This window comes from Neolamprologus multifasciatus, chromosome 4, assembly GCF_963576455.1.
Source record: "Neolamprologus multifasciatus chromosome 4, fNeoMul1.2, whole genome shotgun sequence".
In the NCBI taxonomy this organism is placed as follows: domain Eukaryota; kingdom Metazoa; phylum Chordata; class Actinopteri; order Cichliformes; family Cichlidae; genus Neolamprologus; species Neolamprologus multifasciatus.
Window position 1 is genome coordinate 1,446,611 of NC_140442.1, and position 25,415 is coordinate 1,472,025.

Sequence of the window (25,415 nt, forward strand, 5' to 3'; positions counted from 1 at the left end):
ATTTGAAAAGTCCTGTTTTAAAACATTCAGTTGGCGACTTTTACTGAGTGACTTTGACCATAAACTTATCAGGAAAGTACAGCTGAGGTCAGAGGTCAAGTGAGCAGTAAGTAAGAGTCGCCCCCTGTTGGGCATTAGCAGGAATGCATCATTTTCAATGTCACGCCCAGAAGCCACATCAGTCTTTCATAAGCAGAGCGTGCAGGTGCTTCGGGGGGCGCAACGAAACCTAAATATCTCCTGCTTTTGTTTGGATTGAGATCTTTCATCTTCATTGTGCAGCAGATTTGATATTTTTTCATTGCACTGATGTAGACGAGCTGAGTAATGTTCGCTGACGTCTGTGGGCGGGGTCAGCTGTGATGATGAGCTGAGTGCGGCGACAGAAGAAGAAGAAAAAGGTCAAAGAGCTGAGATGGAAAGTTTGTAATAAGCTGCTGATGTGACGCCGGATTAGAAAGCAGAACTCGCTCGTCCGCTCGATCGGGTTGTAAATAAAAAGATTCCAGTCGAACTTTGATCTGAGAGCGGCTTCTCCGCCATGTGTCTGCGAGAGGTTAAAGGTCGACTCAGCAATTTCCACACAACCTTTCAGACACTCAAACGCTCCTACCTCCACCTGTGTGAGTGGGCGGGGCCCCGCGCTCGCTCTGAATGTACTCTGCAGGACTTCCTGTTTGACAGGTCCTGCATGCGTCACGAGTGAAATAAAGTTGCGTTTACGTCACGAGGAAGAGGAGTGAGGAGTTTTCAGGTTTTGTTCTGACAATCAGCCGTTCGCGAACCGCGTTTATTCGCTGCTGGAGGGGCGTGTCGGTCTCTGACGTTGGAGTTAACAGATTTAAATGATGCGAGGGAACTCGAGCGCTGCGAGCTAACAGGCTAAATGCTCAGCTTTAGGGCAACGCCTGCACGCTGTCAGACGTTAATGTGACGTAACACTGTCCAAACGCTGTTTACGCCAAATTCCTTTTTACAAAGCGAGGACGTTTTCAGCAGAACGTCGCGGCGCTGAAATGGCGGGAAAACTGTTGCCACAGTCAAACACGTCGTGGGTCAAATTTAATGTTTGACTCGTCTGGTTTAACATGATGGTGTCAGGTTGTAGCTGTTCGTCTCTGCAGAAATCCAACGCTCTGAGGAGCCCACGCGTGAACTAACTATGAACTAAGAACAGATTCTTAATCAATCGTTAAGTTTAATCGACACTGGTTCGATTGTTGGAGCCTCGATCGGCTCCACTGGTGGGAGCGTAACTGAGTATTTAGAGTTAACGATGTAAATGTAACAGTCTTACAGCCGAGTCGTTGGAAAAGTTTAAGCGTTTGGACTGAAAATCAACTGTAATGATCGGCTGATCGATCGCTTTTAAAGTTGAATGATTTCCAGTCCATCATGTTCGTAAACGCAAGTTTGGCTTTAAAAAACTTGAAAAATCAGATTTTTTCCAGAAACAAAATTTCACATTTGCGACTGAACCCACCAAACCGTCGGTTTATCAGCTCAGTCGTTGGTGGATCGCACAGCCGCCGCCAGCTTTTCCACAGTGAAATGCGGAGGTCAGTGGACGCCTTTCAGGGTTCGAGCTTTTAAAGAGACCTTTTCCTAAAAGTCTTAGCTCTGACGATGCGTTCGCTGACCTCAGGGCAATTTTTTTCGAGTCTGAACTCATTCTGGACGAGTTGAGGCGAATGAGGAGCGGCTGGAAGGTGACCTCCCGCCTGGTTTGTTGTTGGCAACGATCCGCGGGGTTCGGAGGCTCTGTTTGAGATTCCCGCAGCGTGGATTAACCGGCCTGTCCACTCTGCTCCTACTCGTTTTTGCAACATATTCTAGGCCTTTCAAATCCAGCCGAGGACTTTACAAACTGGTCAAAGGGTCATTAAAAGATGTTTTTAGCTACTTCCTCACAGACTCGGATCCACGACTCTTTTTTAGAGATTTCGCTCATGTACTTTTTTTTCACTTCCTTTGTTTAAATTTGTATTTATATGTTTAATAAAACAACTTCTGATGTGTACTTCCTCTGGGCTCTTCTGTCGTTCTTGGCAGTGTTTAGTCACGCCACACCTATTTTAGTTTTACTGTAAGAGCGAAAGAAAGACGGTTGTACTTCTTTGCATTTGAGCGACTGAAGTTTGAGGAAGGATGTGGTCGTGCCGGGTGTCAAACTGAAGAGTCGTGCCGTCAGTAAGAACCAAAGTAACGTGGATCAATGAGGCGCTGCTGAAAGTGAAGCGAACGCAGCTATGTGACACATGTAAATAAGGAAGGATACGCCATTACACGAACGGGACTTCAGGAACTTTTCACTGTTGGAGCAGCTCCAGTTTGACGAGTTCACAGCGTCCTCTGCTTGACTGATGGGAACTTTAAAGGCCTGTTTGGCCACATTTAATATAACCCTGCTGGGCTCTTAGCCAGGCATCAGCCATAACCTACAAATGGTTCAAATGATCAGTTATAAAATACATTTTGCAGTTAGCCTACAGTGACCACAGTCTGCTCACACTGGTGCTGAAGACAAAATAGTCACAGCATATTCTCAGTGGGTTTGGTGGAGAAGAGCCTGGAACGGTGAAGGCGGAGTTTAAACACCTGGAGACCAGGTGGAGATGAGTGACGGGGTGGCAGCAGGAGGGAAAGGGCAGGTTGGTGTGAGACCTGCTCGCTGGGCGTTTGCACACGGTGGAGTTTAAAGATGGCCGATGTTAGTTTGTCTCACGTTACACTGGCGACACGTGTTTATATTAAATGCTGCCAATGAAAATAAACGTATGTAAAAGAAATCTCAGTGGTCACAGCTGAGGCTTGAGTGAGCTGAACGCCAGCATGTCCGTGTACAAACACCGACCCGGCTTCCTGAATCACACTGAATGTGCTGACACCTGAACTCAGCTTCTGATGCCACAGCCTCACCTGACGGCGCCTTTGACACTACGCCTGGATTTGAAGCCCAGTCAGTCACTAATGTGACTGGTAGTTTAAAAAGAAAGCACGAAAAAGTCAAAGTCAGTCTGCATTAAAAGCTTCTGCATGGAGACTGTAATGCATGAAGGGAGTCGCCTGTTTGGTTTCAGACACGATGATGTGTGTAAAACAATCACTGAGGGGAAAGAAAAATCTGACGATCATAAAGACTTTATGTTTACATTGTGTATTTATAGAGTGTTTTATCCAGGTCCTGATCTATAGACTTCCAGGACTGGAAAACAGTTTAGAGTTCCCAGGTTTTCCAGGCTGCCTGGAGTCGGACTGAAGCACAGACCTAATGTGTTGAAAGACAGGAAGCTTCAGGAGTTGTAACCGCACCTCTCCCTCCTGCTTTTGTATTTACTCATCAGCGTGTCCTTCCTGCTCGCGGCCTCGTGTTCCTGTTAACAGGAAGTACTTTTGTTGCTGGTAGTGATGATGTAATTCCCCACATGATGCAACAGCTGAGTCCTGAATGTGTGAATGTGTGTGTGATTGTGTATAGTGTAAAGCGCTTTACAAATACAGACCATTTACCATCCTGGGCTCACTGACAGATCAACATGACAACAACACAACTCTTCGTTCTCACTGCTGCTATAAAAATATATCCTACTACTACAAGGTTTATATATATATATATATATATATATATATATATATATATATATATATATATATATATATATATATATATATATATATATCATATATATATATATATTTTTGAAATGTGCAATTCACTTGTATTTTTATTTTTATTTTTATTCCTATTTATTCTATTTATCCCCTTTGTATATTTTATCTATATATGTCTTTGTATTTATATATGTGTGTATATATATATATATATATATATATAATATTCTTAACTCTGTAACTTCTGTTGGTGCTGTGCTTTTTGGAAAAACAAATTTCCCAGAGGAACCTACCCGAGGGATTAATAAAGTTTTTATTTTATCTAATCTAATCTAATCATATATATATCTATTAGGGGTGCAATGATACACAAAATTCACGGTTCGGTTCGATATTTTTTCAATACAAAAAAATGTTCATGCCTTTTTAATTTGTCATTTATTAAAATTATAAATATATATTCTAACTCAAAAGTACAGTTTTTAAATTTAATGTTGCTGAAACAACAAAGTAATAAAAAAATAAATCTATCTGATGGAGAAATCACTCATCTTTGGAAAAGAGAGTTTATTACAGAGAAATGGCTCTTTCCAAAATAAAAGCTATACTATACGCTTCTTCTGGGCTATATTCTCAGCAGCATATTAAACATATCAGGTCCCCATAAGGAGAATCATGTGCTAACGGCTGTCTAAATGACTCGGGTAAAGTTTGTAGCATGCGTGCTTGTTGTTTTTGTCTGCTTCCACTTGTCTTTGCACTAGGATGATGTCGGAGTAAATGTGCAGTAATATTTGTTGTGTTCCCACTAGTGCTGTCAGCGTTAATCTGAAATGACGTTAACGCCACAACACGGCAAATCTCCGTTAACGAGCTACCGCGGATCACCCCGTGCGTGGGGCTGGACAACGTTAACAAGCTAACTGCGCTAACACACTAGTTCCCACCCATGTAACTGAGCATTGCTGCCACATCCAACATACTGTTTTACTTTAGTCCATGACGCGCTTACCTTCAGGGTCATACGTCACATGAAAACCAAAATAGTTCCAAACGCCAGATCTGAATGAGGGTGGGGGAGGTTCAATTTGCCATGTTGCAACGAGCTTAGCTTCTGTTTTGCTAGCTTGCCCCGCGCTCAGTGGATCTGCGCTCGACGGTGCAGATCCACTGAGCGCTCAACACAGACAGCATCGTCAGAAGAAAAGTTGATAAAATAAATAAAAAAAATTGTATTGTTCATACATATGCGTACCGAACCGAAAGCACTGTATGAACGGTTCAATATCGATACAGTATTGTTGCACCCCTAGTATATATGTATATCTACACACAAGGTTTTCTGAGGAGCTTTGAAAGAAAAGCGTCTGGACGTCTTTAAGTTTCTTGAAGACGTTTCAGCCCAGAAGCTTCTTCAGTTCTAAGAGCGACTGGTGGAGAGTCCCAGATTTGAAGTCCTATGGGACTGTCCCCATCTAATCACACGAGCTAAGGTGTGTAAATGTGTGTGGAGGTGAAAGAAAGGTGAAATAATTCTATACCTCCCCTGACCTTCTTAAAGCCTTTTAAAGACTATTGATTATTTCAGTAATCAATAGTTGATCAGGTGGTTTGATTAAGAGGGAATCCTCTGTTTTTCAAATAAACATACAAAGACCATCTTCAGACAGACTCTGTGACGTTTTACTGTGAATTACATCGAAAGGATCCTTTAAACGTTAAACGTGGCTCACTTATGATAACATCTGTTTGATGTTTAATATCTGATGTTCTAAAAAGTGATTAAATTCACACTAAAGTTTATTAAGTGAAAAAATAAGTACAGCGCCACATCACAGGGGTGTGTAGTCTGGACGATAAGCAGGAGGAGGTTACCCGAACCTCTGTCTGCACTCACAAACTAAACACAACACGGAGGCAGACGCTGCCCCCTACAGGTTGAGGGGCTCATTGCTTGGAGGCTCTGCGGTGCTGTCAGCTGCAGCTGAATCCTGAGCGATGGAGCTCTGAGACGCACAGCCCAGAGCCGAGACGGGCCAATCACGGCCGGAGCAGCTGGATGCTGGAGAGGAAGGAGAGGAGGAGGAGCCAGGTTTGTGTTTGCAGGACATTTAGACACCAGATGAATTTAAAAGCAACAGACACTCAGGCGCTCTGCTGTCGGCACAGAAGGATTCACTTCAGTTTAAACTTTAAAGGTGACGCAGAAACAACAGACACTCCCAGACCTCCCTCACCCCGCCCACCTCCTCCTGCTACTCTCGGGGGGAGGAGATCGAGGTGTTCCTCACCTTCTTCGCTTCTTTTGTTTTAACTGGTGCTGATGACACCTTCACCTGCGTGAATGACTCACCTGAGCGGCTGCACGCTGCGCTCCTGGGGCTGCAGGGCTGATGAAGAGGAGTGCTGTGCCCCCCCTCCGGAGAGGCAGCAGGCTTGGCTTTGTCCTTACTCTTATACACGCCTGCAGACACGGAGCAGGTGGAACATGTGACCGAAGCGAAGAAGAACGAGCACTGCAAACCTGGAGTCACCATGACAACCAGGTGTCATTGTTGTGTGTTCGCAGCAGCGCCGTGAGGCTGTTCTTTTGGTATTTTTAACCTGAACTCAGTGCAAACGTCTGTGGAGTCGAGCTTCAGGTGTTTGTGGGGTTGTGTTGTGTCGCCTGTGTGTGATTCAGATGTGAGCATGTTTCCGTCAGAGCGTGACGCGGCGTTCGTGACGTGTGATGGATTCAGGTTTTACCGTCTCTGGTGGGGATCGTTGGCAGTTTCGTTTCTGAGGTCCTGCAGGCCGGGACGTTCAGGCGCCCTTTGTAAATGCGCCCGTCCAGTCCAACGATATCCACCTCCTCCGACTGACCAACACACACACACACGCACACACACACACGCACACACACACACACACGCACACACAGTGTGAAACCCCTACACTGATCTCTACGACCTCGCTGCAGTTTCAGGCTCATTTCCTTCAGACGTACCTGAATCGCACCGTCCGCCTCACCGTGGAGTTTTGTGTGCTGCGGGCCGCCGCGGCGCTGGCTGCCCGCAGCGTTGGTGTGGTGACTCCCGCCGCAGCTCCGCGCCGCAGCCAGGTGACCATAATCCGTCAGCTCAGATATGCGCTCGCTGCCCGAGGCGTGAGGACAGAGAAATGGAGCGGTGATTAACACAGAAATGCTGCTCACTGACCTCTAATGACATCATCATCGCGTACGTGACATTTTTCCATCGTGCTGATTTTCTGTAGCTTCCCCTCAGAAACGCTGCAGCACGGTAACGGCAGCACTGACGTTCAAACTCAGTGATCGAGTGAACGCGTGAAATCACAGTCTTGCTCTTTCCACGTTAACCCTGTAGCAACCGCAGACTTCAAGCTCCACCCCTGCCCTGACTCACTGCTGGCCTTGCGCTGTGTTCGTGGCATCGCCGTGCTGCGGCCGTCCCTGCATCTCTACGCTCTCTATCTTGTGGCTCCTCTGAAGCCGCTCCCTGCTCCTGCACGCGTTAGCTGCCTCGTACCTGCAGCGGTTGGTGCCTGGCTGCTGGCTGAGGCGGTGACAGGCGCTCATCAGAACAGAAGACACCGAGGAGCCTCGCCATGCGTGTGCAGGTCACTCACCTCCGGTAGTGCTGGCGTAACTGCTCCATGGTGTAAACGGTGAACGGCCTGATGGACTTGTGCGAGGGGAACGCAGGAAACGAGGGCAGCGTCACCAGATGCCTTTAACCCTCAAAGAAAAGGTAGAAATGTGGGAGAGGGGAGGAGTTCAGACAGCAGCTCAGAGGTTGGGTCACGTGCTCTGTGTGGCGTTCACTCACGGTCCGGGCGTGTGCTTCACGATGGGCCGGTCGCAGGAGAGGCAGTGGAATCTCTCCACGAGCTGTCTGCAAATAAACACAAGGACAAATCTTCAGTGCTTCTCAGCTCTTCACCTGCTGCATATATTCAAAATGTTCTGAAAAAATGCTCCTCCTTCTTTGTTACCTTTGATTCAGACCAAATCTGAACAAACATGTCTGCAGACGTTTCAGTCAGACGCTAATTATGGAACATTTAGCAACAAATGACATTCAGATCAAAGCCAATAATGTTAATAATAATAATAATAATAATGTTAGGGACACATGTCGTCTGTCAGAGCAGCTGTGCATGACTGACAGGTCAAAATAATCCTATCTCTGTTAGCCCCTCCCTAAAAGCCCTCTTTCTCCTGATTGGATCTCCTGGAAGCACCCATGATCGGGAGCTGTGCTGCGTGTAAGGGTGCAGTGTTCTCACTTCCTGATCCCGGCGGCGTCCTCGTACTCCGGCGCCGCCTGAGCCTGCAGCTTCTCGTGGATGCTCCTCCAGCGATCCTCCAGCTGCTTCTTCACAGAGTCCAGCTCGATCCGGTTCAGCTGCAGAGGGACCAGATCAGAACCATCACATCAGAACCATCACATCAGAACTGTGACTCTTTTATTTAAAATCAATTCTAGAAAACTTCTCGCATTCATAGTTTCCAGTAAATTATAAAAATATTTCTACGTTCTTTTGGTTTTCTTAATAAAAACATCAACACCTTGACTTTGAGGTCACTGAGATCCAAACCTTTTTTTGCCTGTCCCGTTTGGATCTTTAGCCGTCAGAATTGTTGTCTGAAGGCCAAGAAAGACGCCAAGCAGATTTACTTTACCAAGTGGATCATCATGGCCATATTGGTCCATTTGATTGATCTTTATTGTAATTATGTATTTATTTGATTTGATTTTCGGTTGTTACAGACGGGACAGACATGACTGGGGGATAGGACAGGGAGGAAGAATGAAAGAAAGAGAGGGAGAGAAAGAAAACCAGAGGAGAGATGATGAGAAAGGAAAAGAAAAAGAAACAAACACCTGGATCACCTGTATGGAGAAAAGAAACCAGAAGAGAAAACTAACAACAAAGAGCAACATAATAAAAACAACACCATCACAATAAACTAGCTAACAGTAGATAACAGTAGATACTAAATATTACATGTTATTGTGCAGCACACAAGATCGACACTGACATTTACTTAAAGTTTTTGAGGCAAAACTTTTACACTTAAAAATATTGAGTAGGTTGGAAATCAAATCTGTTCAATATACTTGATCAATTGAATAACTAACGCTTAAACATATTAAGTTGAAATGAGTAATTGTAGCTGTTACACAAACACTGACATGCTTGGTCAGTGTAACTGAAATATAGACGTCAGTTAATCCAAAATTTTGTTCCATTTACTTCATATTGTAAACTGAACGTAATCAAAATTGTACTTAATATTAAATATGGTAAATGGTCTGTATTTGTACAGCTTTACTTTGTCCCTATGGACCCCAAAGCACTTTACACTACATTCACACACTGGTGATGAAGCTACATTGTAGCCACAGCCACCCTGGGGCGCACTGACAGAGGCGAGCCTGCTGGACACTGGCACCACCGGGCCCTCTGACCACCACCAGTAGGCGACCGAGACTGTCGGTGCCGGGGCTCGAACCGGCAACCTTCTGATTACAAGATTCAAATATTCAAATATGAATGTTATTGTATTTCACTGGTAGTCTAAGTCTGAAAAACCAAACAAACTAATATGTAGTTGTGTTTTTCATAATACATGAATGAAAAATGACCACATGTTAAACATTTTTCCAAACTAAATTTTAATTTTCATAAACGGCAAAAAATCGAAATAAACAAGCACTAAACAGACGAGAGCCTTTTCCCTTCAGCTCACAGCCTCACATACTCGAAGGATAAATGTCGAAACACAAACGCTCACAGTATTTAAAAAACAAAATGAACAGAACAATGAAAAAGGCTCATGGTGCTCAATTACTCTACGTTATCGTGTTTTACTTACACTTTTCAGCTGTAGTTGCTGACAATAAATAATATTGATTTGAATAATTAATGATTTTAGTACAAGATAATGATGAGTATATTTACATATTTCTCAAATATTTTATTAAATTTTAAACAAAAATATTAAGCACATGTAAAGCAGGTATTCTGTGAACCACATACTGATTTTTTTGTCTGAGATAAACGTAAATAAATACGTTAATTTAACACAAACACATACGTTAACACGTTTATTTCAACTTATCAAACTCAAATAATTACTAAAAGGATATTCATAGATGTTATCAGGCTCATCTAACTTATAGTGAGATTTACTAAAAGCCTCTGAATTACTTTTTAGAGTGCAGCGCATAATGTGCTTTGAGGCAGCAGCCAAGAAAGGTGTAGTTTGTGTCTGTGCACACCTGTGTGCATCAGCACGCTTGTATTCAGAAGGTTTCTCCATGTAACGATCTGCTAGGGAGTGTGGGGAGCCATAGCCCCGTCCCCCAGGGCATGAAGCAGGTATGGAGGAGATCCAGGCCCCCGACATCCAGAGGCCCCAGAGTACGAGGACCCAAGGAGGACCACCAGGGGGGCAACCGTGCCACCCTGGTGGGAAGAGCTGAGTAGAGCCCCAAACAAGAGGTCACCCAGCAGCTACGGAGCAGAGGCCAGAGGGGTTGCAGTGACGTGCCCGCGGGCTCTGCCAGCAGCCAGCTGTGCCAGAGAGGACTAAGCTTCAGGCCCAGAGGCCTGAGGGCACCCCACCCCCTGGAAGGGGCCCAGCCGGGCCACAGGCGCCAGACCCCGCCAATCAGCCACCAGGAGTGAGCCGGTACATACATGAGCGCCCAGCCCCAGACACCAAGAACCACCAACACACCAACGTCTGAGGGCATCAGCCACCGGCAGGGAGTGTGGTGAGGGGAGATGTGCCTCCATACCTCGGAGAGCCTGAGATGTTCCCAGAGAGGCGGAGTCTGAGACCCAAGCTGACATATAGACACAGTCTGAGATCTTTAACAGATGCTCCTGTGGTATTAATTTGAAAACCCTACATCACACAGCGATGTGACGCCTGTTATGACCGAAGCGTAAAATCTCCAACACTGCAGCGTGTTGTTTTACCTTCTGTCACAGCTGTAGCAGAGACGTCGTCACGATTTAAAGACAAAATATGTTTTTAAATTCAAACCCATTACCCTTCCCTCTGAGCTCTGATCTCAGATCAGTTTGAGTTTGTTGCTCTCCTACCTTACACTCCATCTCGGTGGACAGCTTGCTCATGAGTTTGTGCCAGTCCTGCTCCTGACTCGTCACCTTGCTCAGCAGCTCGTGGAACATCCCGCTCAGCTGCTCCGTCACCGAGTCGAGCTGCAGCCGGCTCACTTTCCCCTCCAGGGCCGATTTGTCTGCTCTCTACGGGCACAGAGGGAGAATCGGGAGGTCAACGGCGAGAAGGCGGAGGCCGACAGGTGTCCTGAAACAGTCGCCTCACACACGTCTCAATCAATCAATCAATCAATCAATCAATCAATCAATCAATCAATCAATCAATCAAGGCTTTATTCGCCACGTGCCGACCTTACACACACAACACAGACATCACATGGTGTTACAGGTCGGAGATCGGTAGCGTTACAGAAAAAACACTGAAATATACACTACAATGGGAAAGTACAAGAGGAAAAAAAGAGAGCTCTGCTCATGCTGGGCTCAGGACAGCATGAGGACAGGAAACAACAAAACTCCTCTGCACAGAAAAGGTTGTGCAGGGGAGGTTAAAATGAGCCAACTCACGATTTCACTCTCGACCATCTGCTTGTCGGCCTTGTTCACCTCCAGCTCCTCCGTCGTCTTGTAGAGCTCCTGCAGAGACGAGAGTCCGTCAGCTGTTCAATTCAACTTTTACATTTTTAGAAGAACGACAGTAAAGACAAAATATTTACGGATGAAAAACTGTTTGGATAAAAGCAGTTTCGGGAGCAAACTGCAGTTTGAATCTTAAATGACTGTTTCAAGGACTCTTTCTTGCCGTCACGTGTCGCACACGTCGCAGCTCGTCCTACCTCTGCGGTTTGTTCTGGTTGAGACGTTTGAGTGGAGCAGTGAGTTACACCGTGGTCTCAGACTGGTTTATTTTTGGTGCATTTACACCTTAAATTAAAAGTAAAAAGTGTCATCACAGTTCATATTAAGATGCTGGTTTTCTATGGCGTTATTTTTGTGCCACTATTCTGAGCGCACGTAAAAACTTTTTGCAGGTGCAAGTGTTGCATTTTGAGGAGAAATTTATTTTGAGCGAAGAAAAGCTGAATTTGAGTGAACAAAATTCATTGCTGCGTGCAAAAGATGTATTTCAGTGTTTGCTGTTATCCACACACAACAGCCCCTCTCGCTCAGTTTTTCTCGCACTCTCAACATTTCTGCCCGTGCGCGCTCAACTCTTTCTCTACACCGTTATATTTGTGCCACAAAACCAGCCAATCACAGACTTGGATGCAAAAAAATCTGATTGGTTGTTTTGGTCTCCAATCAGCTCGAAATGACGAAATGCAATATCCCAGAATGCATGTCGTTCAAAACTCAAACGAGGCAGTGGCGGAGGAACGCAGAGGGGCGGAGTTTGAAATATTACTCTTTCTGGGTCACAAAATAAACTTTTAAGATATTTTCATGCGAGAATGTTTCTGTGTAAACTTCAAATATCTGCTCGACTCATCAAGACATCACATATTTGCATAAGTGCTCTGACGTTCTCGGAGATGCCTGTTACCCACCAGCTGACCGCACAGCTGACAAAACCGCCACCAGGTATTACAGGAAAAACCATAAAGCCTTTGAACTAAAACAAACGCTGTTGTCACAGTGATCTACACTGTGTCTTGTTGGTATATATGTGTGATTTGTTTCACCTTCATGTTTCCAAACCGACATCATGAGCAGCAGCTTTACAGCTGTGGCTCCAGCAAACATCAGCTGATACTAGAAATTAATATTAAATAAATTCTAACAACAGCTGATCAAGCTTAAACGTGCTGCTGTTGTTTAGCGCGACATTTGCTGATTTCCTCTTTCTGGCGCAACAAACAAAAGAGACGATCAGCTGATCATTGATCAGTTTTTTTCATTCTAGCTGAAGTCCGGGACCAATCACGTTCCTTTTCCTCTCAATATGGATGTGTTGTAATTGGTCCAGCAGACAAAAGTCCAATCAGATTTTTGTGCATCCAAGGCTGTGATTGACTGGTTTTGTGGCACAAATATAACGGTGTAGAGAAAGAGTTGAGCGCCCACGGGCAGAAATGTTGAGAGCGCGAGCAACACATTGCGAGAGGGGCTGTTGTTGTGTGTGTGGATAACAGCAAACACTGAAATACATATTTTGCACACAGGAATTAATTTTGTTCACTCAAATTCAGCTTTTCTTCGCTCAAAATAAATTTCTCCTTTGGTCGTCCAATTTTTTTTTACATGTGCTCAGAATAGTGGCACAAAAATAACGCCATAGTTTTCGTCCTGTTGTGTGACGCTGTGGTAGCTGAGACTGAATGACGTGTGACGACAAACGCATGTTTTACCTCGATGTGTCTCTGCTTGCATCTGCTGTCTTCGTGCAGCGATCTCATCGTCTCGTTTAGCTTCTTGCAGTCGGCCTGAAGCTGCAGCATCGCCTGCTGCACGCCGTTCACCAGCTCCACGTTCTGACACACACACACACACACACACACACACACACACAGGAATCAGAGATCTTCCTGCAGACAGCTTAACCCCGGTGTATTCTGTGTGTATCGGAGCAGTGACGTTTAGTTTCCAGACGAGGTTCCAGGACTTTGACCTCCCCTTTAACATCATCTCCTGGAGCACCTCTGGGCCACTTCCACCACTGCTGCTATTTTTAGATCACTTCCTGGCAGCCCATCCAGACCTCGTACCCTCCACGCTCTGCGGTTTCATCAAAAACCTCAAACCCTGCAGACTTTTGCTGCGTTTACGGCAGGTGAGGACCGCATCGCTCACAGTGTTGAGCGTCACGAATCTGTCCACCAGGAAGACACAGCTAGAACTTCCTGTGGCGTCTGAGGAAGAACATCATGAGGAAAGTTGTTTTTAGCCACCTACAGTACTTAGACTGTGAGTTATGGAGAGATCTAAAAACAGCAGCCAAGGTAGGAGCAGCTTGGACGTGACCTTCAAAGGTGAAAATCAAAGTCAGGTGTTCTCAGCACTCTCTTAAACCCAGCGTGCAGCTCTGAAATGTTCCCTAGCTTCCCCCTGCTCTGGCTTGCCTCTCGGTCCTGCGGCGGCCCTGCTCTGGCTCCGCCCTGCTGCCGGATCAGTCTGTTCACCGCGTCCTGCAGCTGCTCGTAGTGCTCGAACAGAAAGCCGAGCTTCTCTCCCATGTTTGTTGTTCTGGCATTCAGAGCCGACCACTCTTCGCTCTGACGGACGCTCGGACCACCACTCTGCACTCGCGCGGCCTCATCGCATAGACTCGTGGACAGCTGAGATGTGAAGGACAAGATTGTGTCCTCCAGCGTTCCCCGCAGGTCGTCCAGCTGAGGTCGGAGGGCAAAGAACTGAGATTAGACTGATGCCTGTGGCCTGAAACAGCAGGGCATCTTTGACTGTAAGCTTTGTTTTGTCCATGTCTTAGAGTCTGTTTCCTCTGCTCGTGCTTTGTCTGACTCACAATGTCATGTGAGACTTTTTACAGTGTGGAAATCTACATGATGTCTCCTGCATGACATTCAGGAAACAGACGCCACCTACAGGTAAACACCTGACACTGAAAACTAAAGCGACGCGGCTCCTCGACCAAAACAAACTTTTCTGAGATTTTTTCTGATTGTTTTTTCCAAATGTGCCAAGCATAACAAAATTCCTAAATTATGACTTCGCCATTTACACGTGTGCTGCTGTTCCATTCCCTCCCTGTAGGTGGCGCCAGTTTGCCTCCTGAGCTTCAGCACTTCCTGCCTGACCTGACGTTGTAGCTGTTGGTCTGCCGCTTTCTCCTCACACTGAGTCTGCTTCACCCGCAGCTGCTTCACGTCTTCCTCCAGCCACTGCACACGCTTCCTGGACACGAGGGCGCCATCATGAAAGCACAACCACTAAAGTGACCCAGGTGAATAAAAGTTTTGAAAGACTAAAAGGAGCCCTGATTCAGGGCGTTTAGCGAGTTTCTCTCTGCAAGTTGAATCGTTCTCTTCCAGGCAGTTCAAAAAATGATGTCAGAAGAAGAAGTGGCCGGAAATGCACAAACTGCATCGCCCACTAGTGTCTCCTCTGTGTTTACACGTGAACATCAAACCGACCTGATAACAAAGTCGGTGAATTCTTGTGAGACGGGCGTTAGCAGAAGATGCTTCATTATAAAATAACAGTTTTAGGTCTAGTTTCTGTCAGGCGCCATCATCGCCCTCGTTTAGGTGTGCCACACTTGCTGTAAATAAAATCTGTTTTATTTATAAAGCTCCAAATCCCAACAACAGTCGCCTCGAGGCGCTGCAGGAGTGCTGCTTCAGGAGCGATGAACTCGGCGAGCATGAACTCGGTCTTAAAGGACAATGACATTTAACTGTGACGGATGAAATAACTGCTGGTGATGCGAAGTGGGCGGGGCCAGAGTTAAATGCATACACAGATCCTCTCGCCTCCGTAGCTGCGACTGCCTTCGTGTTGGCAGTTTGAGTAACATCCTCAGTTACATCACGTTCACGCTTCTCTCACCGCCCTCAGCTTCAAGCCGAGACTTCAAAATTTTTCTAAACTTTTTCTCCTAAATTTGCCATTTTGTCTCTAAACCGTTAAAGCGAGCTTAAAACAGCTGAGCTGGTGTTACTACAGGAAGCTGTATATGTATATTCATGGTCAGGGCTCCTTTTAAAACTTCTGTCGGGTGAAGTAAAACTGGCTCTCCCTCCTGTGTGTCTTTACCTGAGGTAGGATATTTGCTCTCTGAGCTCTCGGTAACCTTCGCTGTCTGAACCCACTCTTCTGCAAACCTGTGACTCCGCCCTCTCCGAAGCTTCCTTTTGCTCCAGCCTCTCTGAAACTGCCTTTGACTTCACCCTCTCTGACACTTCTGGCTCCGCCCTCTCTGAAGCTTCTGTCTCCGCCCTCTCTGAAGCTTCCTTTTGCTCCGCCCTCTCTGACACTTCTGGCTCCGCCCTCTCTGAAGCTTCTGGCTCCGCCCTCTCTGAAGCCTCCTTTTGCTCCGCCCTCTCTGACACTTCTGGCTCCGCCCTCTCTGACGCTTCTGGCTCCGCCCTCTCTGAAGCCTCCTTTTGCTCCGCCCTCTCTGACACTTCTGGCTCCGCCCTCTCCAAAGCTTCTGACTTCGCCCACTCTGACACTTGTAACTCCGCCCTCTCTATAGTCACCTTGGAGATGCTTTCTTTGTGTGGGCTCATCAGGCTCATGAGCATGTCCTCCAAGTCGTCCAGCTTCAGACGGACAAATTTAACCATCAGAGCAGACAGACAGGAAGTGACACGGCTGCGTTTGTGCTGATGTTTGAGGAGGAGACGGTTGTTCCGCTTGGTTCTTACTCACCTTTCCTCGGTCGCTCATCAGGCGGTCTATCAGACCTCTCTGCTCGTTTAGCTGATCCATCAGGTTACTGAAGGCGTCTCCATGGGAACCTGAATGTTCAACATAACATCAGCATCGCAGTCTGGGAGCATAAATCAGAGGCTCTAAAAGTGCTGAAATTCTCATTCATGCCATGAAGTTTGAGCTGTAATATGTACAAATAATAGTTACAGGATAAATTACAGTAATTACTGTAAATACCTATAAAAGTTTACTCACACTTTTACCACTGGGGGGCAGTGTTTTACCAGGAGGGTTGTTACATTTTTGAGATGTGTGTGTTCTTTATACCCTCTCCCTCAAGAAGTGCTCTCACTGACTTACCAGGTTAAAGAAAGACTGCACCACCTTGTGGTACAATTAGGCATTACACACAAGTGTGGCCACACAACAACAGCTGTTTCTTCACGTTATGCTGATAGCTTAAGCTCATTTTGGGAGGCTAAGACGTTTTTAAACAAAATAATTTGTAAAAACATTTAAGAAAGATAAAATAAAATCAAAGGTTGGTGCAGCTCTAATATATTCTTCATGCTGTGACTTCAGATCTCACACTGTGATCTGAACACTTTAAATGAGAGCTGTGTTCATGAGGCGTCACCTTTGATGGCGATGAGCTCTCTGAGCTGAGCCAGCTGACTCTGGTCTGCCTTTTCTTTCTCTAACACCGCTACGTGAGCTTCCACCTGGACGAGCCTCTCCTGCAGCTGGCTCACACTCCTCAGGGCCTCCACTGCCTCTGTGGATGGTGTGGAGCTGCTGGACTCTGAAGCTGGAGGTTTACCCGCTGAGTCTGCTTTAACACCAGCCTGTGGAGGCGTGTACAGAGGCCAAGCATAAAAACATGGAGCAGCAGAGGTTCTTCAATAATAAACAGACGGGTGAAGATCAAATTAATTCCAAAACAGAGACATGTGTGATATGGATGGTTCAAATAAAAACATTCAGCAGAGCTGGCATTTTTATTTTTTTGTCTTTGATGCCAAAGAAATCAGATTCCCATGAACATCTGCCCCAACTTTATCTAAATTTGACTAAAGAACCTTCTTTAAAAGCAAACTTTCATGTCACATCTGCCTGTTTGGCTCGTTGTCTCTTGTTTCTTGATAAATAATCACCTGCTGAGGCCTCAGCTCGGCTCTGCACACAAACATGGCTGCTTTAGGACTCTAAACATCTGGCTGTAAGCTCGTCTGTTTCAGCTGAGCTGCAGGTCTCTGATGAAACACAAGTTTCTGTTTCTTTCTCACCTTCTGGAATTTTTCTGTCTCGCCCTCTCTGTCGCCGGGCAGAACTGCGTCCCTCAGAGACTTCTGTAACAACAGTGAAATCACGAGGTTTGGGCATGTCCTCATTAAACTGTCAGAATTACATTATTACACAGAAGCCAACAGTTTAAACAGTCACATCCTCCCGTCAGACAAACCCTCACCACAGTTTCCTCCAGAGCGTCCACGCGGTGGCAGCAGCTCTCCACCCGAGCGGCCGTCCCCAAAGCGTCCCCGACCATCTGAACACAGGACAGAGAGAGAGATCAGAACGTCCCACGAATCCACATCCAGCATCAGCTGAGCTCCATCGCTGAGGCCTGAGGGCGAGAAGACACTGAAAATACGGCGTGGCTCAGAATCAGCGTGTTTCCCTGCAGAGCCACTAAAAGTCAAACACACATGAAATATTTGCTATGATGAGCTCGTTTCTTCAGCTGAACATTGACGGAGAAACTTTCTGCGGTTCAGATTCATAAATATATCCAGTCAGACCAGAACTTTTTTTTTTGTTTCTATTTATTATTTTATTTCTAGTTGCAGGTTTCTATTCTATTTTTTGTTTATGGAGTTTCATTTTGTTTATTTGAGTGATGCTGTTATAAGATGTGTCTAATATTACTTCTGTAGTAAATAAAGTATATGTAAATAAGTATAAAGTATGAATAAAGTATATGTAAATAAGTCTAAAGTATAAATAAAGTATATGTAAACAAGTATAAAGTATGAATAAAGTATATGTAAATAAGTATAAAGTATGAATAAAGTATATGTAAACAAGTATAAAGTATGAATAAAGTATATGTAAATAAGTCTAAAGTATAAATAAAGTATATGTAAACAAGTCTAAAGTATGAATAAAGTATATGTAAATAAGTATAAAGTATGAATAAAGTATATGTAAATAAGTCTAAAGTATGAATAAAGTATATGTAAACAAGTATAAAGTATGAATAAAGTATATGTAAACAAGTATAAAGTATGAATAAAGTATATGTAAATAAGTATAAAGTATGAATAAAGTATATGAAAATAAGTATAAAGTATGAATAAAGTATATGTAAACAAGTATAAAGTATAAATAAAGTATATGTAAACAAGTATAAAGTATGAATAATGTATATGTAAACAACTATAAAGTATAAATAAAGTATATGAAAATAAGTATAAAGTATGAATAAAGTATATGTAAACAAGTATAAAGTATGAATAAAGTATATGAAAATAAGTATAAAGTATGAATAAAGTATATGTAAACAAGTATAAAGTATAAATAAAGTATATGTAAACAAGTATAAAGTATGAATAATGTATATGTAAACAAGTATAAAGTATAAATAAAGTATATGAAAATAAGTATAAAGTATGAATAAAGTATATGTAAACAAGTATAAAGTATGAATAAAGTATATGTAAATAAGTATAAAGTATGAATAAAGTATATGTAAATAAGTATAAAGTATGAATAAAGTATATGTAAACAAGTATAAAGTATAAATAAAGTATATGTAAACAAGTATAAAGTATGAATAATGTATATGTAAACAAGTATAAAGTATGAATAAAGTATATGTAAATAAGTATAAAGTATAAATAAAGTATATGTAAATAAGTCTAAAGTATAAATAAAGTATATGTAAATAAGTATAAAGTATGAATAAAGTATATGTAAACAAGTATAAAGTATAAATAAAGTATATGTAAATAAGTATAAAGTATGAATAATGTATATGTAAACAAGTATAAAGTATAAATAAAGTATATGAAAATAAGTATAAAGTATGAATAAAGTATATGTAAACAAGTATAAAGTATGAATAAAGTATATGTAAACAAGTATAAAGTATGAATAATGTATATGTAAACAAGTATAAAGTATAAATAAAGTATATGAAAATAAGTATAAAGTATGAATAAAGTATATGTAAACAAGTATAAAGTATAAATAAAGTATATGTAAACAAGTATAAAGTATGAATAATGTATATGTAAACAAGTATAAAGTATAAATAAAGTATATGAAAATAAGTATAAAGTATGAATAAAGTATATGTAAACAAGTATAAAGTATGAATAAAGTATATGTAAATAAGTATAAAGTATAAATAAAGTATATGTAAATAAGTCTAAAGTATAAATAAAGTATATGTAAATAAGTATAAAGTATAAATAAAGTATATGTAAATAAGTATAAAGTATAACTAAAGTATATGTAAACTAGTATAAAGTATAAATAAAGTATATGTAAATAAGTCTAAAGTATAAATAAAGTATATGTAAATAAGTCTAAAGTATAAATAAAGTATATGTAAATAAGTATAAAGTATAACTAAAGTATATGTAAACTAGTATAAAGTATAAATAAAGTATATGTAAATAAGTATAAAGTATAAATAAAGTATATGTAAATAAGTATAAAGTATAAATAAAGTATTTCAGGCTCTTTGAGTTTTCTGTTTGATTTCTGATTATTGAAAGTAGAAGCACTTCCATAAAACCTGGATCAGAGTTTCATAGAAAAAGTTTGAAAAATTAAATATAATTAAAAATGTTTAATAAATTGGTCCCGATCTCACTCCAGATGGTCCTGCGGGCTAAAGAGGAGTGGGACCGTCTGGTTTGTGATCAGCAGCGTCCGTACGTGGAGCTTCATCAGAGCAGCTGACAGAATTTGTCCCAGCGTTTGTGATTGTATTATTTGTACTGTAATTATTTGAAAACGTTTCCGTGTTATTTCTTTGTGCTGTTTGATCGGTCGTGGTGTTTGCGGCGTGTTTCGCTGTGCACGGCCCGACCTCGTGTTGCTGCCGGAGCTCCTCCATCTGCTCCTTCAGACGCTCGTTCTGCTCGTTCAGGTCCAGGATCAGCCTCGTCGACTGCAGACACAGCACACAGCTTCCAATCAGCACGCCGCACATCACTACAAAATAACTGCTTCTCATCCTGTAGGTGTGTAAAGGGTGACACCTGGTGGTTTTCTGCTCACCGATTGGCAGAGGAGTTGTCACAGGAAGTCAGATGTGTGGGTGGGGGCGTGTCTGTTCTGGTGTTTCACTGATCTGGGAGATTTTTAAAACTGGTGATGCAGCTTTTTCTTTCTTATCTCGCATCTCGTCCTGCGATTTGTGCTGATGTATGGATTAGATATAGATTATAGATTATGGATTATCTGGATGAATAATGGCGCTGTCACAGCAGCGGCTGCTGATGCCTGAGTTAGTGGTACAAGATGTTCAACTCATTTTGTGTGGATGTCCACGTGTGGCAGTGCCGTACATTTATAAAATAACTGCAGTAGTACAATAATTGTCCAAATATGAGAGAAATCATCAGAATAGGGAAGCTGATGTGCTCTGTTGTTGTTATTTTTTAAATTTAATTTCATGGATGTAGCGTGAAGTGCGTCGGGTTGATGATCGGCTCTTTGACCTGCGGGTCATTTACACTTCCTGTGGGGGTGGCGTGAGGTTTGTTGCAGAGCAAACGGACACGGTTCGATCTTTCACGCCGAAGCAAAGGAAATTCCTGAGCTGTGTGCGAGCTGCTGTTTAACCGAGTGATGCATGGCGACCCCCCACGGCTCGGGCCTCAGTGACTCAGAGCTGGTTAATGAGTGCAGCCTCAGCTTGTGTCCGGGTCATCAGGACGGTTCAAACACTTTAAAACAAATTACATTCCCATACAGCTAATCCGGATCCTTCATTACGCTTTGGGAAAACTCTCCCGCTGTTTGGTTCGTTGTCAGCACCAAAGCTACCTGCTCAGCTTTACGACGCTCGTGGTTCGGTATAAAACACAGACTCTGATTCGCTGCTTTCTGGGATACTTTTGGCTAACGAGGCTGCTGTGCAGTCCAACAAGTCTGAGCTCCAGTTTGGGTGAAATTGGAGGATTTTAACCCTTTAAGACCTGCCATAGAACCAAGTCCGCCAGAGCTTACTTTATATGTTTACATGCTGTGGAGCCATTTTTGGGAGCATTTCAAGTTGCTATACATCAATACAACCATTACAGCCCAGATTTTAATAATATGTCTGCATTAAGTGCATAGTAATTACATAAATTGCAAAAAAGTGCAATAAACTACAGAAAAATTGAAAATCGTTTTTGTTTTTTTAACATATATTTCTAGTTAGAGAAATTTAAGAGGCTTATCCCTCAAAACTGTAAATACAAAAAAGTTGCACAAAATAGTTTCCCACCACAGGAAATTTATTTTGAGTGTCTTCATAGTTTTATTTTTGAAATACACCAATTTTTATACACTGCAGGAAAAACGAAAATAAATATTGTAATGCAAATTTGCAAAAAAGCAGCATATGCATCAAAATAAACTATTTCCAGCAGTGCAATATGAGTCCTAAGCATCCCAGAAACCACACAGAAAGTCATAAAGTCAAAGATAACTTTTAAAAACACCAGTATAGGCTCATGAGGCCCTGATGGTAAAAAACTACATTTCCGCGAAAATGACGTCACTTCCGGTTTCGGCCAGATCATGGCGGACATGCGATAGTTCGCGCTGACGTCTAATCCAACGTAGGAAGTGTTATGAACAGCTGATCGGATCGGCAAAGCGTGTTTCTGGAATATTATGTTTTTGTTGCTGCAAGTGCTTTTTATGCAGTTTTTGCAAAGTTATATGTGGAAGGAAACTGTGACCGAGGACAAGCTGATGGCATAAGATGTAAGTACAACTCCTCCGGTTTCATATGCAAAAAAAATTATTGTGCTAGCTCACGTGGTTGCAGAGCTACCGGGATTTAAAAATAGTTACGCAAAACAGAGCGTGCTGCTCTGACCGGCTTTAAAGGGTTAATTGGAGCACTGATCAGCAGGTATCCAAGTCAGTGTGATGTGCAGTCTCCCTCGCTGTTCGCTCTGCTACAAATATGGACCAAAACCAACAGGTCACATTAGCTTTGTCCATCATTTATCTACAGTCTATGTTATGTCTGGTGACGGCCTTTAACTCAACACAACCAAAATGTTCAGGAAGCAAAAACTCAATCAGAACATTATGAAATCATCATTAGATGAAGTCCTGTCACTTGCATATCCAAAATATTCATAACTGCTTCTCTAAATAACGACAACCTGCTGATGTCTCTCAAACTGCTTTAGGAAAAAGACTCGCCAACATGGCGGAACAGTTCTGTGAAGGTTCTGAGCTCCGTCTGTGTTCTGGTTACACTCCAGCCTCGTGCAGATCAGTCACTCATTAACTATAACCCCCCCCCCCCCCTCCCCAACCCAACCCTGACCCCGATGCACCAAAAGCCATGTTCAGGTAAACAGTTGTCTGTCAGATTAATGGCTGATGGCCGCCACCCGGCCTTTCACGTGGAGAATACACTGAGGTCATGCAGCAGGATGAAGAGGGCGCGCCAGCAGGAACAGCAGCTGACCCGGGCCGAGCCTACAGAGGACATGAATGATTCAGCCGCACCTCCGTGCACCTGCTCGGTGTCCTGCTCTTCACCTGAGAGCTATTCATCCCCTGACAACCAGAGGCATCTCTGCAGGGGACTAATTACCCCCTATCACGCAGACAGGGGAGTGCGAGGAGGAGGAGGGGAAGGGGGAGGCAGCAACGTGTGAACCGCAAACACCTCCGACCTTTAACGTCCTCCATGCTGCGTGACGTTTTTAAGATCAAAATGTTGCTGGGCGGCCTGATGATGTTGTATGTGCTCATCTGCCGGCGGCAGCTCTGCAGAAACCTGAACGGGGACACTCAGGGGTCATTTGAGATGTCAGGGTGGCGCCCATCTCCCATTGTGCTCTGCTCTATCATCAGCGGCTTAGTAATATGCTGAAATGTTCACCACTGCAAGCCAGACGTGGAAGAAGAGAAGAAGAAGTCGCTGGGCCACGGTCAGGGGCAGCGTCATGTGGTTATCTACAGTGTGTGGTCTTTACTGACGCTTTATTCTTTCTTTATTCTCACTCTGTGCAGGAAAACAATACATATTCACTAAAAACAAATAAATGTAGTCTTTTAACTCGTCTCCAAACACTCTGAACATTACTGCAGCACAGCACAAAAGCATCACCCACCACATCAGGCACCAGCATTGACACTGATGTTCAGTGTCTGGAAAAACAAGGATTTCTTTCTTTTTAAGATGCAAAAAAGGCGACGAAACCACCAAAGAATTCAGGCACACGCACGTCTACAGGTGTCAGCACTGAGCAAAAATGTGATGATTGTTTAATACATGGTACCAACAGGCAGACCACGACAGCAGTGTGGTGTCACCACATCATACTGCCTGTTGATCACTGTTACACGTCCATGCTGCAGATGCTAATAAAGCTGCGTTCTCAGCACCACCAGAAAAGGAGCATAAACTGAGGAACTGTTGTTTTTTAAGCAGACGGTCATTTCAAACAATTCAACAAATACAGGACAGTGACTGCAGGTTATGGATGTTACACTGGTGCCCGGCACACTGTGGGAACCATGGTTATTACTGGGTGGCCATTGGTTGTGAGGTCACTGAGGTCAACCTCGTAATTTGATTCATTGGAAACGGGCACCAAAGCTTTCTTTTACTTCGAAAACTCTGTGTTCAGGTGGTTGGATGACTAAGAGTGAATCAGAGCTACTGAGTGGGTGACTTTGCCTTCCTGCTCATTTAGTTTCAGGTGAAGGAATATTTCTGTGTTTTATTATTTTGTTTTGTTTATGAACGCAGTGAGCAAAAGGTTTCTCCATTTAAATGTATGAAGTGTATGAATTTCTATTTAATCTTCCACTGATTATATATCATCATACAGATTCTGATGTATTTCTCAGTGATCATAGGTGGTTTTTCTTTAAGGTGGTCTTTGAGTACTTCACCTTAGAGAGGCCGTCCTCACATGTCTGGATGCGGGAAAGGAGGTTCAGCTGGTCGGGGTCCGGGCCCGGGCATGAGGGAGTGGCTGCCCGATTCTGGAAGTCAGTGTCCGGCTGAACCTCCACCTGAACCTCCTCCTCTGCCGCCGTGAGATCAGGGCTCCAATAACCCGAAGAGGAGTCCCTCCACCGGGTCTTCACCTCCCGGAGATTCAGGTGTTTCAGCAAGGCGAGGAGCAGCGAGTGCAGGGCGCCGAAGTTCACGGAGGACTTCTGGGGGGTCCCGATGGATAGGTTCAGCAGGTCGTACAGACTCACCTCCTCCGACATGTTTGACGGACCGTTAAACCGTTACCGTGAAGCTAACGTTCGCTCAAACTTCACCCTTAGCTACTCAAGACCCGGTATTTATAATAAAAACAATTACAAGTGTCAGTGGTCTTTCCCTAGAGTCGGTTTTCCGGTGTTTCAGTCAGACATCCCACCAGCGGCGGTAATCTCGGGTTTGTGCTGGAATCTAGTCACGTTCAACAGAAAACAGCAGCTCCCACTTAACAAGCTAGCCATATTAGCCGGATGCACAAACGCTGACCTCTCAAAATAAAGTTTGAATGCAAACTAAAACCCGTATTGTGGAAACAAAAATCTTAATCAAGCTAACATGACTTATTGTATTTTATAAATATGCAGATTAGCGCCACGTCGTTCGGCTCTGTTGTGAATCTTGCCAGCAATATTTACCAGTTATACTTTTATTGTTAAGACGGTAACCGGATGTGGTGTTGACCGTTTACTCTTACTTGACGTCGCGTCGCGCGGCAGTCCCACGTTGGAAAGCTCGTAGCGTTGATTGTTGCCAGGCAACAAGCGGCCCTAAGGCTGTGTTGAGGAAAAGCGGATTTCTGAGAGCTCTGTAATGGAAACAAAAACACGTCCGGGACTATTTTAGGATGAGTTAATTTTTTTAAAATCGTTTTTAGTTTACACTTCACTTTTATTTTCTGTTTCCAGCTTCACTTCGCTTCCACGGAGAAACAGATTGTTGCATCAGGTTTTCGTATTCTTTTATGTGGCATGGGTAGGATTTGTCAGGGGAGCTATTTAATGAGTATCATAATAAAATGAACAATAAAAGGACATATTTGAAGGCAAATACCTCGCAGTCACAGTCTCTATAAATATAGAAGAAAAACAGACTCACATAGTCACCGTCTGCTCTG

At 43.5% G+C, this 25,415-nt stretch overlaps 2 protein-coding genes and 1 long non-coding RNA gene across 9 annotated transcripts in view; 2 read left to right on the forward strand and 1 right to left on the reverse strand.

Moving 5' to 3' along the window:
- ubald2 (UBA-like domain containing 2) overlaps positions 1 to 1,722 on the forward strand; it is a 10,408-nt gene extending 8,686 nt beyond the window's left edge. The window contains exons 3-4 of one of the 2 annotated variants that reach the window (XR_014873668.1): positions 1 to 943; positions 997 to 1,722. The exon at positions 1 to 943 is cut by the window's left edge and continues 1,247 nt beyond it. The gene's annotated coding sequence lies outside the window, so the exon portion shown is untranslated. The other variant, XM_085156589.1, reaches the window with a different exon arrangement.
- A 2,839-nt stretch (positions 1,723 to 4,561) lies between these two features.
- On the reverse strand, positions 4,562 to 24,998 carry LOC146519408 (glutamine-rich protein 2). Of its 5 annotated transcripts, XM_085157862.1 has the most exons (21): positions 24,199 to 24,996; positions 20,147 to 20,227; positions 17,516 to 17,593; positions 17,334 to 17,396; positions 16,685 to 16,892; positions 16,045 to 16,133; positions 15,798 to 15,935; positions 15,427 to 15,695; positions 14,469 to 14,565; positions 13,773 to 14,042; positions 13,062 to 13,184; positions 11,281 to 11,349; positions 10,735 to 10,899; positions 7,903 to 8,021; positions 7,443 to 7,508; positions 7,243 to 7,344; positions 7,020 to 7,169; positions 6,602 to 6,749; positions 6,361 to 6,472; positions 5,966 to 6,076; positions 4,563 to 5,674 (listed from the first exon to the last, which is right to left on the reverse strand). In XM_085157862.1, exons 1-21 carry the CDS (start codon positions 24,523 to 24,525, stop codon positions 5,544 to 5,546), a joined length of 2,916 nt encoding a protein of 971 aa, XP_085013988.1. In that variant the 5' UTR covers positions 24,526 to 24,996; the 3' UTR covers positions 4,563 to 5,543. The 5 variants fall into 5 exon arrangements, with proteins under 5 accessions (XP_085013989.1, XP_085013988.1, XP_085013987.1 ...); XM_085157861.1 differs by having other exon boundaries at positions 15,427 to 15,935; positions 24,199 to 24,997; XM_085157863.1 differs by lacking the exon at positions 7,020 to 7,169 and having other exon boundaries at positions 4,562 to 5,674; positions 15,427 to 15,935; positions 24,199 to 24,998.
- Positions 14,010 to 16,914, forward strand: LOC146519409 (uncharacterized). Of its 2 annotated transcripts, XR_014873857.1 has the most exons (3): positions 14,010 to 14,113; positions 14,201 to 14,258; positions 14,425 to 16,914. It is a non-coding gene; the product is annotated as an uncharacterized LOC146519409 (long non-coding RNA). The 2 variants fall into 2 exon arrangements; XR_014873856.1 differs by having other exon boundaries at positions 14,041 to 14,258.
- Positions 24,999 to 25,415: the final 417 nt, after the last annotated feature.

Coding starts and splice junctions, on each gene's coding strand:
- LOC146519408 (XM_085157861.1), bottom strand. CDS start 24,525: ATGTCGGAGGAGGTGAGTCTGTACGACCTGCTGAACCTATCCATCGGG. Junction 10,900..11,280: donor AGATGGTCGAGAGTGAAATC/GTGAGTTGGCTC, acceptor CTGTGCCCGTAG/AGAGCAGACAAATCGGCCCT. Junction 7,509..7,902: donor GACGCCGCCGGGATCAGGAA/GTGAGAACACTG, acceptor GTTTATTTGCAG/ACAGCTCGTGGAGAGATTCC.